General features: G+C 35.3%; 1 protein-coding gene across 7 annotated transcripts in view; it reads right to left on the bottom strand.

The window, feature by feature from the left end:
* Positions 1-1,386: 1,386 nt before the first annotated feature.
* The window catches only part of ntm (neurotrimin), a 352,115-nt gene continuing 338,581 nt past the window's right edge, over positions 1,387-14,920 (bottom strand). For 2 of the 7 annotated variants that reach the window (XM_082158282.1, XM_082158281.1), the window contains 6 exons: positions 12,930-13,061; positions 12,162-12,282; positions 11,114-11,265; positions 10,407-10,442; positions 3,508-3,585; positions 1,387-3,163 (listed from right to left, as the gene is read on the bottom strand). In XM_082158282.1, coding sequence (XP_082014408.1) covers positions 3,063-3,163; positions 3,508-3,585; positions 10,407-10,442; positions 11,114-11,265; positions 12,162-12,282; positions 12,930-13,061 — 620 coding nt within the window. In that variant the 3' untranslated portion in view covers positions 1,387-3,062. The remainder of the gene's footprint in view (positions 3,164-3,507; positions 3,586-10,406; positions 10,443-11,113; positions 11,266-12,161; positions 12,283-12,929; positions 13,062-14,920) is intronic. The other 5 variants (XM_082158283.1, XM_082158285.1, XM_082158284.1 and 2 more) reach the window with 5 other exon arrangements.

Genomic DNA, 14,920 nt, shown 5'->3' with positions numbered 1-14,920 from the left:
GGGAAGATTTTTAATGTTTTAAAGGAAATCTCTTATGCTCACCAAGACTGCATTAATCAAAAATACAGTAAAATTATGGAATGATTTCTGAAGAATCATGTGACACTGAAGACTGGAGTAATGATGCTAAAATATCAGCTTTGATTACAGGAACAATATTAAAGTTTAAAGTAACTGCTTTCTATTTTCTGTGATCAAAGCTGAATTTTGAGCATCATTACTCCAGTCGTCAGTGTCACATGATCCTCCAGAAATCATTTTAATTTGATGATTTGGTGGCCAATAATTTATTGTTGTCAGTGTTGAGTTGTGCTGCTTAATATTATTGAGGAAACAATTTTTTTTATTTTTTTTTACTGTCACATTTGATTCATTTTAATGCTGAATATAAGTATTCTTTTTTTTTTTTTTAAACATTGACCCCAAATTTTTTAATGGCATCATATTATAGGCCTACAAATTTGTAAGAAAATAAAAGCTTTTCTTCAATAAATCCTCTTAAATATAGAGAGATGAGGTATATAGATTCTTTAAGAATCACAATTAGACTGCAGACCAATTCTATTTAGATACAACATTTTATTATTGTAAGTCTTAAATATGAACACACCATCGCCATTAAAGGAAAAACATATGACGAAACAATTTCTTTACAGTACAAGGAGTTAAAATACTTAATTTGTTCCTCTCTAGGGAACCATAGAGATCAGCGGAACGAAGTGAACTTCTCCAGGCTGGTTGTTTTAATGGTTGAAAAAAAACGAAAACAAAAAAGTCAATTCTTTGCACCAAGTTGGACATGATTTGCATTACAGCCATGCGCAGACAAGCCCTGTATTTCTGTTAATACGGTGCATTGATTGATCAGCCGTGATCCAAACGCTGTCTTCCCCAGAGGAAATCACAGACATTATTTATCAGGAGGAGCTTCTTTTTGTAGTTTCAAATTTAAATAGTGCTGTAAAAGTGTGGATTTCTGACAGGTTAGTCTCACTAATCTGTCTATATACGAAATATGTTGACTGTCCTTAGTCTGGTTGTGTTCCCTATATCTTAAAAAAAAAAGATAAAATGAAAATTGAAATCATAATATTGAATAATACACCTTTAGGGCAAGAACACACACTGTCACCCATTACACTTTGCACATTCATGACATTCCCTTTCATTAACATACACCTTGTGCTTAAAATCCACTGATTTGTATCTGATATGTGGTTTTAAAAATATGATATTTAAAGGGATAATTCATCCAAAAATGTAAACTGTCATCCTTTACTCATTCCAAACCTGCATCATTTCCAGAAATCGCAAAATAATGTCTAGACTACAACAGAAGTGAATGAAGACAGATGCTTTTGAGCTCCAAACATGAAAAGAAAAAAAATCATAAAAATGGTGCGTACGAATTGAGCACCACATTTCAAGTCATCCGAGGACAAATGATAGTGTAGTTTGCAGAACAACATTTAAGTTGTTAGTGGCTAAATAAGGAATAGTTACTTATGATTGGTCAATCTCAGAACTCCATGGTCAATTTTTTTTTTTTTTGAGGGTGAATTAATGATGACAATTTTCATCTTTGGCTGAACTATTCCTTTAACCACATTGGAGATAAAATGGAAACATTAGGCATAAATCCTATCAAACATTCCAACAAAAGAGAAGAAAATCTTAATATGGATTTGAGGTCAACCAACACCTTAATACTGCGATGGTAAGTTTCAGAAACTATTCAAATCAAATGTCACTTTTTTTTTCTTTTTTTCCCCCTCCAGAATATGGATGGTAACGGGACATCTGCTCATGATGAAATGATGACAGACAAATGAGTCTCATCTGCTTTTTCCAAAAGCACAATATTTAGACATCAGATTTCACAATGAGCTTGTATCTACTATAATACCCTTTGAGAAATAAATTACACAGCTTCTGGAAAAGGGAATAACAAAAAATAGAAAACGTTGCATTGTATTAAACAGGTTCACAATTTTAGTAAAAACAAGTGTGCATATTTTCCCTTTGTACAAGTTAGATATATGCATATACACACAGAGAAGTTAGCAGGAACGATTACGAGACGTGTTTAAATAAAGAGCATTTAAGCGCCCGGTTTGGTTTGTATAACTCAAAATCTGGACAAAATTCAACAAAAAGCCATTTGAAAAACTGCCATTGTAATAAAAATAACATTTGATGTCAAGTTTGTCTGGAAAAACAACATTACACCTAGAAATCGACAGGTATTAGCAGATTGCTCTTTGGGCTCTCATATTGGATCCAATAACTTGGAGTTACACATAACTCCAAATGTAACATTTTTCAACTTTGATTCATACATTGTCATCCCATATATACTAACATGACTCCAACATCTGATTTATTCCTTTGTGGTGTAAACAAAACATTTTATAGAGCTTTTGGTTCTGCATAGTCCAACTGTGCCATTCTGGTTGTCAAAATAAAACATACTGATATATATCGCATTGTTTTCGGTTGTGAGTGTTAAATGCTAAAATGCAGATTAGAAGTACTCAAAACGAAACATGATGGGATTATTACAGAGCAAAACGAGTGTTTGTGTCTTTTTTGCTGCTTATTTTGATTTTGCTGTATAGTAAAAAATATAGTGACAATTCAAAATAAAAGAGAGACATATGCCCTTCCTTATCGCATGCCTTTGACTTGAATTATTCCCCTATCACACTGTATTCTATATGAATTCTTAAGGAGTTACAGAGTTAAATTAAAATGACAGTCACAAAAATAAATTAAATTTAATATTTAAAATTAGACATGCCTCTCTGTCATTTGCTTTTACGGAATACAAAACTGTATTCGCTGGGGCAAAACAGTGTGATGATTAGCAATGTAAGAGAAGTTACATTATTAAACTCTATTATAAACAAAATAAATGCATGATTACTTCATTAAAAGGAAGTACTTGGGCACCCCATGCACATTTCCAGGCATTTTTGGTAACCCATGCACGATTTGTGACTCCAGGATGAGAGTGATGTCACACAAACAGTGATTTTCCTCCACTGAAAACATCTTCGGCATCAAAACTTGAGCAAGAGATGTAGAAGTACGATGAGAAGTAGACAGGTGGGTGTGAAGACCGTTGACGTGCCGCTGTTTCCATCCTGAACTGCTCCGGGTCCTAAAGCATTGAAGAGAGTCACATGTGTCAGGAAAAACAGCTCAGGTCTCCAACTGTGCTGTAAACTGCCTCGCTTTTATTCTTGAGACTGTCTGTAACGTCGCTGAACTCTCACCTACGCATCTGCACTTCTGATTCTATCTTACTTCCTCAATATTATCTCTTATTTTCGAAGGTGTCAGCTGTCAGCATTTCCTAGGTTTACTGCACTAAACCACTATTTTTTTAGTCAAGCGATTCTTGTTAAAAATCTATGTTAGTATATTATAGCAACTCCTCTTTGTTGATGAGTTTGTAGTGATTAGTAGTTCAGTACTGTATTTAGTAGCTTGTGTATCACAAACCTTCCAACAAATCATTGTTTTCAAAGGCTGTGTGCCCTAAATCGGATGAAGTCAGTTCTAAAACAGAAGCCGTCTCCACTAAAAGAAAGATTATATAACAAAACACTTTATAAGAATACAGAACATACAATATGAGCGATCAAGTAAATAATTTCCATTGGTGCTAATAGGCAAATATTTTAGTCCAAATGAGATGTTTTTGCCTAAAAAATATTCATCAAGTCTAACTAGAGTATTCTGGCATGGTTCTGCTGTGGTGCCGGGTCATCTAACTGGGACGAAAGCGCTCCAGATTGGCAGATTAACATCAAAGCGAGGGTCTTTAGTGGTTACATTTGTATAGTAGGAGCATCTGTTCTCCTCATTTCAAACCAGCACACCTTGTCTCCCTGCGCTCACAGCATTATTACCCTACTGTACGGCACATCCTTGACCAGTCAACCACTGAGGTCAGCCGGAAATGCGCTTGCTTATAAACAAGCTAATCACTGAAGGTGCAGTTTAACCAGATTACTAAGGGCAGATGAGTAAAACAAGGTGCATGGACAACTGTGTGATTGTCATAGTAAAAATAGGGAATGGGAAAGAATGAATTTACTGCGCTGGTCTGATGAAACCTTTTGCACTCGTATTCTGAGATGATAAAATATTAACATCAAAGGTTTACATACAGACACATTTAGCAGAATCTGCAAAATGTTAATTATTTTGACAAAATAAGAGGGATCATACAAAATGCATGTTTTTATTTTATGTAGTACTGTCCTGAATATATTTTACATAAAATATGTTTACATATTGTCCACAAGACAAATGTAGGGGACAAAAATGACCCCATTCAAAAGTTTACACACCCTTGATTCTTAAAGTTTTTCTTGATTGCTTAAACACTATAACCAGGCTTTTGAACTAAAATTTCAAAACCATAACGCCATTTATCAAAAAGCACACCCATTTCCCTAAACTATAAACACTATTCCCCTGTTTTGACACATAAGTCAGAGTTGTTGAACTGTCACTGCAAAACTCTACACACAAATCCCTTCATTTCTCATTGCCTATACCATATTGTCATTTAGAAAGAACTAGCATTCAATATTGTTCACTCAAGTCAGCACAGCTTCAGCTCAGTTAGCACACAATTAGATTGCATCCAATTTCGTTGTACAATACGTGTATAATGACAATAAAATTCTATTCTATTCTATTCTAATTACCCAAGTGGAAACACTAAGAGTCAAAATTACTACTGTAATAAAAAGAAATGCATCAAATTGCCTCACATACAGATAGAGTTTTCTGAATGCTTCCATTCTGTTAAAAGGATGTGTTACAGTTACAGTATCAGTACTTCTATTTTTCTAGAACACAGAGACGATGAAATGGAAGAAGCCTGCCAAATATTTCAGTTGATGCGTGCCAGCGGGGAACAGGCATGCGAGTGGATTTTACCCCCGCTGCCTGGCTAGGGCCAATATAGCCTGTGATGTGGACGAGATTCTCTGGCCGGTCCCAGACCAAAGACGGGATGCTGGGGCAGAGTATTTTTGTTGTTGTTGGTTTGTTTGGTGTATTGTACTGTACAGTACATTAAGGAATAAAAAAAATGTGCCAATGTATCCATTGGTTGTGTCTTTTGTGTCTATCATGTGAATAGGTTTGTGAGGGGGGGAACCACAAGCAACATAACTTACCAGTTTTGGAAATGTTGTTTTGAATTTATTGCAGCAGTGTGTAAGACTATGTTGTAGTGTGTGTGTTTGTGAGGGCTTGTGTGTGATGTCTGAGGGCAAAGTTTGGGTTTTCAGCAAGAGTGAATGGTTTGGAGTGTAGAGCTTCATTTTGACCTGAAAATAGGATGTTTGGGGAATTGGGTGAAATGTTACGGATTTGTGTTTACTGTTTTGAGAATACGAGGCATAGTTTCAAGAAATGTGTTTAAGCAATCGAGAAAAACTGTAATACTGTGTTTGTGTACTGTGTCTGTGATAGTTGTTCATGAGTCCCTTGTTTGTCCTGAGCAGTTAAACTGTCCAATGTTCTTCAAAAAAGTCCAGCTAGAAAGGGTTCAAATACGCAAAAGATGCTGGAAAACTGAAGAATTTGTTCTGAAGAACATTGGGCAGTTTAACTGAAAACAAACACAAAACCAAAAAACAGTTGTGGATCATCCAGGTAACAACACAGAGTATTAGGAATCAAGGGTGTGTAAACTTTTGAACAGGGTCATTTTTATGAATTCAGCTTTTTTTTTTTTTTTTGACACTTCATGTAAAATATCTTATTCAGGACAGTACTAAATAAAAAAATAACATGCATTTGGTATGATCTTATTTTGTTAAAATAATTAACATTTTGCAGATTCTGCAAGGTGTATGTTTGTGATCATGACTGTAATCATGCCAATAGACTGATCAGTAAAAATGTAAAGTTATATGGGTGAATTTCATGAAACCTGTCAAGAACTTGTCTGGATCATATTTCATCATACAATCAAAATATATATTTTTTAATATATTTTTGCATGAACAAAATTAAGCAAAACATACAGTTTTAAAATAAATATATTATTATTATTGTTAATAATCATTCAAAAGTCTGTGGTCAGTTAGATTTTTTGTGGGGGGGGTTAAATTAATACTTTGATTCTGCAAGTATGTATTAAATTGATCAAAAGACTTTTACATTGTTTTATATATATATTATTTTTTTTATTTTTTTTCTATTCATCAACGAATTCCTAAAAAAAACAAAAACAGCACAGATTCAGCTCTGTATAACGGTTTAGCAGGAGACGTGTGGCTAGTTCTAGTCTTTGGTTTGTTACCTTGTCATCAGGTAGAGTTTTAGTCTATGGTAACAACAACTAACGTGCAATACATACTCTTTCTGACCTCCAGTTTCCATCTTTAGACATGTTCAATGTTGAAATGTACTGTATGTGCGTATATTTATATTTAGGGGTTGCACCGACTAGTCAACTACTCAGACTTCAGCTGCATTTGTTCAATAGTGCGCAACAGTCAAGTTCCACAGGTAAAAAAATCCCATTCATTTTCTCCATAGGGATTTTTTTTTCCATTTCTTTTTTTTCATTTAAACCTTTCAAGCCAGACCTACTGTACAAATCACTCCATGGTTAAGTGATGCAATATGTATCAGTGAAGGCAACATGTCAGTGTGATTCAGCTTAATTTAAAAACATAAAAATAATATTAATAAAATCATGCTTGATAGTCAATTTCCCAATGAAGTAATATATTACTCTCAATCCTCCTTGGATCTAACCATAAGAAAGTATGGTTACCATGGAAATGAGATCCATGGCAAAATATCTCATTAATAACCACCCACTTCCATGAAGCTTTGCGAATGACTTAATGACTACACTCAAAAAATTATTTTATACTTCACATTTTATACTTAAAACTATTGACATATATGTAAGAATGTTCATGTATTAATCACTTTTTTACTGCCAATGTGTGAACATCTTGTAATGAAACTTAAAAGAGCTTCCCAGACCTCCTAGGTTGTCTATGAAAGACTGACTTTTAGGTGAAGGGCTCGGGTTTTTGCAGATGTCAATGTTTCATGCAAAGAAATGTGATTAATTCAACCTATAGTCAGAGCATTCCCAGTAGTCAGTCAAGAGAATGACTGGGATGAACACTTCCGGAACCAAGACCACTGAAACAAAATTGGCAGTCACAGACTGTTAACATCATGTGCAAATTATGCACATAAAATAATGTTTCAAGTATTGTCTACCATGATAATCCTACACACACTGCGCTGAACACTTTCCAGAAGCTGAGTGAGGTGCTTGACTCTGACAGTGGAGATATGCCACATATAATCTCAGCGCCATGGGAGATATTCTTGTTATTGAATGTCTACAAAGCAAAGACATTGCACATAACACAGTGTAGACAACTTGTTAAAATAAAAATAAATCTATTTTGTTTCTACGGTCTAGATATGGTGTTAGCCAGGATAGATTTGGACTTGTTTACTGCTGATTGCATGTGGCGAGTCATTTACATAAAGGACAACACAACTGACTAGTTCTGGCCAACAAGTCAATTAAACATGCAACCCCAAGTATATAAATATACACATGTAGTTTACTTGGTTAAATTTACACTCTTGGTGGAAACATATATTTACAGAGCCCTTAAAAGGACATGGTAATGGGAAAAAATATGAGATGAGAGGAAAAGTTATATTTCAATGCTTTTGTGTTCACTCGCAAAGACCTCAAAAGTTTTGCGAGTGAACGCAAAGTTTCTCGGGGGAACGCAAAAGCTGTTAATGCTACAGGTATGTCAATGCTGCAAAAGCTATCATTTTTCACCATGTCCCTCTAGGAGCGCTGTAAATATTTGATTTCTTTCCCTTTTTTGTTTCACGTTTGGTGTGAAAGATCAGAGAGCACTAATATTCAGTCCCAACAAAACAATCGTTGTGTCATGGCATTAGTTTGGCTGTCTATTAAATCCTTCTCTTTGATGGGCCGTTTAGACTGAAGTCTAATTTCCCCTGGATTTAGGGGAGTACAGTACTTTCTTTAGGGACAGCTATCCAATTATTCTGCAGCCACAGCTTAGAGTAAATCCTGCACAAGTGTAATTATACTAATGTGAGGTTCTCACAATCAAATTCAATGCAATTAATGACTCTCCGGAGAGGACATGGTTACCAATCCCACGCTTTTTTTTTAGGTCAGACAGTGGAGAAAAGTTGGCCAGGACAAGATTTCTATTCTTGGCAGAGAAGAAAGATTAAAGGACAATACAAGGACAAATCAGTAACAACCATCAACAACATATGCAGGCGAGGAATGACCCCTTACAAAAAAGTAGGAAAGACCAGAGGCAAATATAACACACTAGATGTCTTCAAATCACAAACAATTTAGAGTGATATTTATTCAGTATATATTCAGTAAAGACTCTCGATGCCACAGAAATGAGCAATAGTTTGACAGAAAAATACAAATATGTTGAGGTTTTAAAGGAGTGTATTTTTTTAATGATTATTTTATTGACAGACTATAAGTATATACATGATAATGTTTTGCTCATTTTCATCTGACTGAATTAAAAGGTTTAAAATCTTTTAATCTTTAAAATATGCAATGAACATTATTTCTGTCTGGCTGAAGGTTGTTCTTGAATTGGCAAATAAGAAGTATATTTTAGTAAAAAAAAAAAAAAATTCTCAAATAATGTAGCTCTCACTTTGACTGTTGCTTTAATCATATTATCCAACATACAATATGCAAACTATTCTAAAACTATATTAAGTATTAAATCAATGGCACATTTAGATTTATTGGTTAATCTCAACGTGTGTTGTTATAACTGCAATTTTAACATGACTTCTCGTCTGAAAATCAATATGATTATTCTCAACTTAAGTGTATTAATGGTAGTATTACTGTTGACACATTCATAGTTTTTACACCGAAAGTCAGAAAAAAATGTGTAGTAAAAAAAAAAAAAAAAAAAACTTGACCCCGGTTTCTCCTACTGTGGCAGTACCATGGTACATTGAGTTGTTATATACTATGGTACTGTATGATTTATGTTATTATGTCCAGGTAAGACCATAACACTTTTTGTAAGGGGCAAATGTACATTTATAGGAATAGTTCACCAAAAAAAATTAAGATTCTGTTATCATTTCACCCTTATGTCATTCCAAACCTATTTGACTTTCTTTCTTCTATGGAATAATACACTGGTCGTTCTTTTCCATGCTACTATACAGTGATGAACAGGGACTGAAGCTTTCAGGTTTCAAAAAGAATGCAAAAGTACCATAAAATTATAATTCTGAAAGTGTTCTGAAATCAAACAATAGATCTGTGTGAGAAACAGACTGAAACTGAACAGATAATCTTCACCTCCAGTGAGCTGTTAACCGCCACAACTAGACCATTGTGTCAGAGAGTTCATCTTGAGGACCGAATCAGTCCAATTCAAATGAATCATTCAGGCTGATTTTGTGGATCGAATCAACTGAAAATCAAACTCAAAAGAATGATTCTTTCATGATTTGGGCATTACTAATGCTCTCAAACTATGGTTTGACTTCAGAAGTCTTGGACTACAGCACTTTTATGATATTTTAATGGTGTTTTGCATCCTGTTTGAAGCTTGAAAGCTCTAGTCCCTGCCCATTGTAATTGCATGGGCTAGAAAACGGCATTTCATTTTCTTTTCCTGTTCTGTGGAACAAAGTATGAGTGCAAGTAAATGATGACAATTTTCCTTTAAGTACATTTCTCATCAACTGAGTAATAATGAAGCACTCACAATTCCACAAACATCAAAAGACATCATATGATGCAAACATGTACTTACAAACGGCGGATGAGAGCATGCATTGACATAATGAAGCCATGCCATGGTGGAGGAAGGTTAGACAGGAAAGAAAGTGAAAGAAGAGAAAGAGAAATATGTTTAGGCTAGAGAAAACAGAGACTCGTTCATCAACCCACAGTGACTGAAAGCAGAATGAGGCATGTCAGTACCCCGCCAATCCCAGAGCAGCAATTGAGACTGTCACTCAATGCGCTGAATATATTATTGACATTACAAAATGGGATTTTAAGCTAATAACCCCTTAATAGGAATAGCTAGTGGCCAATTTAAAATCTGACAATCACATTCTGTCAGACGAGGCATGACAATTATATTACCCTGTTCAAATCAGGGAAAATTTGTGCGTCAACCTCGCCGATAAACTTGAGTGCCATATCAACAACTTGGCTTCGTCACATTGCGGTTGATGTGAAAATAACCATGTTTGCATCTTCTTTGCGTATTAAACGCACTGTAACATGCTTTAGGAGGTGATTAGGATGCCACATTCCCATGCACACTACTAACCTTGCAATAGCGTTGAACTAGTGGGTTCAATTATTTCTACATCAACAAAAACAAACATAAAAACATGTATAAAAAGCAAATGAAGGAGAATCCTGTGATGGAAATCTCAAAGATTAATAGTCGCACATAGAGTTGTCAAAACAATACAGATTTCAGTACCAAGTTGGTACTGAAATTTTAAAATGTGACGATACCAGCAATTCCCTCTAGCATTTTGAGCGCTGTTGAACGGATTCTTAAACACCTCTGATTGGCCATTGCGTTCACACGCTCAACATATATGTCTCTGATTGGCCATTGTATAAGTCTGTGACCATAAATGTCTGTTATTGGCTACAATGATCAACAATATATATGTTGAGCGCGTCAACACAATGGCCAATCAGAGGTGTTTAAGAATCCGCTCAAGAGCGCTCAAAATGCTGGAGGGAAATGCTGGTATCATCACATGTTTAAAATTTCAGTACCGACTTTTGACAACTCTAGTTGCATGGGTCAGAAACTACCAAGTGGAAATTCATAGTGTTTACAGGAACATTACCAGCTTGAAGTTTTGCTTTCGTTTAGCTTTTTTGAACGAAAGTTTAAGCAAAAAATGAAACATAACTATCTTCCGAACCACCTTTTGTACAAACTAATTTAAGAATTGTGAAGAGGCTCCAAACCGTTTTAAAACTTGATTAAAACCATCAACTACCGATACTTACCGTATAGGACGATGCTTGTGTTAGCGCTCCCAAGTTTGTTGACAGCGACGCAGGAGTAATTGCCATAGTCTGCCTCGGACACGTTGAAGAAAGTCAGCTTTGAAAGTGCTCCGTCATCCTCGATCTCAATGCCATCAAAGCCATTGAAGATCCTGGGAAACAGTCAGCAAATGGGGAGACTTGAATCAGCCCAGCCTTGTTTACGCTACATCAGAGCCTCCTTTGAAGCTTGAGGTTACATTTATGACAACATCAACGTTTTCGGACGCAGATTGCGGCGGGCTTGGATACATTCAAAGGAGGCAAAACTGCAGGATTGAATTACTGGCAGCGGCACGCAGAGGGACATGCACACGCTCTCTTATGCACATTTAATTATGATACAACATTGTGACAACTTATTCTTCACTTGACATCAAAGACAGTTTGAGAGAACCAACTGAGACACATCCAGCCAAAGGCACTCAAATGTGAATTATTTTCCGTTGAAAACAGTGAATTTATGACAGCACATCTAGTCAGACATGTACAGCTACTGAAATACATTTGTCCTTCACCTCTTAGTGTCAATATTATAAATCGGACAGACATAGTGTACAGGAAATAAAATAAACTCTAGTAACTAGCTGTTACTGAACATATCAGTTGTAGTAAAAAAAAAATAAATAAAAAAAAAATGGGTCACAATCTCTATTAGGTGCCTTTAACTACCATGTACTTACATCAAACAATTGTTGGGTACAATGTACTTATTATATTGAAAAAAGGGTTAACATAATAATTGTATTGTTTGTATAATTATTGATGTGACTACAGAAATGATTTTCAGATGTAATTAAACATGCAGGTATTTATTTTATTTTATGCAAGTACAATGTAAAGACTAATTTAAATGTTAGTACATGCAGTAGTAGTTCAAGACATTTAGTGGGATTGAAATTCAGTTTTGTTATTGTAACCATCTATGATTCCATAAACTTCTAGGTTACGGTTTTATCCTTAAGAAAGGAACAGATGAAACAGAATATCCTGAAGTGATATGCCATACCTCCTGTCATCTCTGTACCACTCAAAATCTGCCTCGGGTACAGCATCTGCCTCACAAAGCAGGACACCTCTCTGACCCAGGGTCACGCCAACATCTCTGCCATCTGAAATACTGGGAGGGACTAGACACACAAAACCACAAGAAAGTTAGTGAACTTGAGATTATTTACTGACAAGTTTAACAAGATTATTTACTGATAAGGCAATTACTTAAATAAATAAATAAAGTACATTCAGAAGTCGTAAAACAAGTTATGATCTGCATAGTCTTCACTGTGTAAATAATATTTAATATAATATTTTTTTCTTATTAAAGTTACAAAAGTGATTCAGTCAAAAGCAGTGAGATATTTTCACATGAAGCTGTCTCTCAGACAGCGCCCGCATATAGTGAAATGAGTTGTCTTTTGCTGCTTATTGCACTTTAAGGGTTTAAAATCACTTGTAAATGAGAAGCTTTTGTGACCACGCAGCACAGCAATGTCATGTGAGCATAACCGAGATAGACCAGTCTCTACCAGTTGACATATTTCTACTGGCTAATCGTGTCTACCGGTATATCGCCCACTCCAGATGTTTTAGTTTGCATTTCAAGACATTTCATTACAAACTATATTATCATTTTATATTTATTTAATAAAATCCTAAAAGTTTCTGTTCCTTTATAGGTTTAAATAAATCAATAAAAAATAAAAAATAAGTATTTTGGGCACATGTTGTAAGCTGCATATGTGTAGAATATGTTGATATAAATTCATGAGACACTTACAGTTGACTGTGAGCTCAACAGTCTGTGTGTCCACTGCAATGTCGTTCGCTGCGGTGCATTCATACACTCCTGCTCTATTTCTGCTGATGAAGGGAATCTCCAGAACCTCATTGTCTGATCCTAGGCTGTCATCTAAACAAGAAAACATTCAAATATGATGTTTTGATTAGGGATACAAACTCATCATGGGTGAAAAAAGTTACAAACACGTAAGAAAGAGAGAGAAAGAGAAATGGAACCAATACACATTCAATTCTGGTACTGTAGTTAAAGTAAATCACAAACATTGCCACCAGGGCTTTTACTTACAAGCCAATTTGGCTTCTAGACTTTTCAGTCACACTGAAAGAATAGTTGAATCTTGTATAATTTAAAAGCTTAAAAATGGCCTAACTTATTTCTAATTTATTTTGATGAGTTGAAGTAATGTTAAAACAAATCATTTTTTGTACAGTGTACAGGCCATTCAGAACTTTTACTAGCCATATCCAAGTCACAGTTTATATTTAAAGTTCATATTATAAAAAAATGGCAGGCATCCTTCTATGCACTAAAAAATTATTTTAGGTGGACAAATAAATTCAAAGAAAATCAAACACCACCTGAACAAAACAAACCTGTCGTCTCAAAAAAAGGACAAATAGACAGGATAGGCCAGGGTCTGCAAAACATTGGCAGATGTGCTTCTTAGTTGCTAGGTTTTTTTATTTAATTTTTTACACTAATCCCAGTGGGGATTAGTTACCCCATTATTATTATGTTTTTTTGGGGTCTGCGCTATTCCCTTCAAAGCAAACATACCAGCACACCTTTATTTGTTGCTTAGTGGCGGTTGTGTCGAAGTAAGCCAGAAATGCGCAAGTGCTGCGCAATTCAACTATATTTATTATTTACATTGACTCATGAGAGTTCAATATGTTCGCTAATAACAGGCATAATTTGTGAAACATTACCTGCCAAATTGCCTTGTGATTTGCTTCCACATTTTTACCCACATTTGCCGTTGTTTCATTGCCGTTGTTAATTTCAAACCCTGTGACATTATGAAACTGCACAGAAGATCTTGTGTGTGTAAAAGCAAACTGTTTAATTACGCTGTGGTTATGACAGTTTTGTATAGTAGAGCTCAACTAAAGTTGTATTCGTTGGCAAAATGTTTTTTTCAAACTATCATCGGATGTAGACGAATCACAATAATTACCTATAATGTATTTAACGGCGAATTTCGCCGAAAGGTGACAAGTTTGCATCCCTGTATGATCTGTGTTATAATCTTATTAAAGCTCTCAAAAAAAGTGAAGGGTTGTCCAGCTTTACTCATGATTCCTTAAAAGACAACTACAACAAAAACAAATGACTGTGATTGGTTGTTAGGAGTGTTAATACTGGAACAACAAAGTGTTACTTGGCTAAATCACATCATATCGCATGTGTCTCATTATCACAGAATTTTTTAAGTATTGTCACATCTATACTTTTCTTGGGTACAATATGCCACACTGTAGAGCATGTTGATGCCCTTCTATGCAAATTCAAACCTCATCTTCCCTGAAATACCGATGCTCTGATTTATTTATAGTCATTTGTGTCCTATTGTGGGAGAGAAGACACTAGAGATATGAAATTTGATTCAAATATGAGTCTCTGTCTCTGTGCAGCTGCTTTGAAGTGTTCACATACACACTGGAGTCAAACTGCTAAAACACACGCCACCTTTTCATGTTCACGAAATCCAGACTGAAAAAAAAAAAAAAATTTAGTGGAAAGGGATCCTTGTGATGCAGTTCTCAACGTCAAGCAGTAATATGCGGTTGGCTTAAATAAATAAATATCGTCCCCAATGTAGTTTCTGACAGCAAAATAACACACCGCATTCACTTAAGTATGTTCTGAAAGACAATGTCTTACACCTGGGAAGGCTGTTAACGAGAAAGAAAGAGGCACTTCCTTTAACCTGATGAGGAGTGTCAACCGAGCGCTCTGGAGAAAGA

Source organism: Leuciscus leuciscus (assembly GCF_965113295.1).
Source record: "Leuciscus leuciscus genome assembly, chromosome: 24".
Taxonomy (NCBI): Eukaryota; Metazoa; Chordata; class Actinopteri; order Cypriniformes; family Leuciscidae; genus Leuciscus; species Leuciscus leuciscus.
Note: the sequence above shows the minus strand (reverse complement) of the source record. Positions and strands in the feature narration are given on the sequence as shown.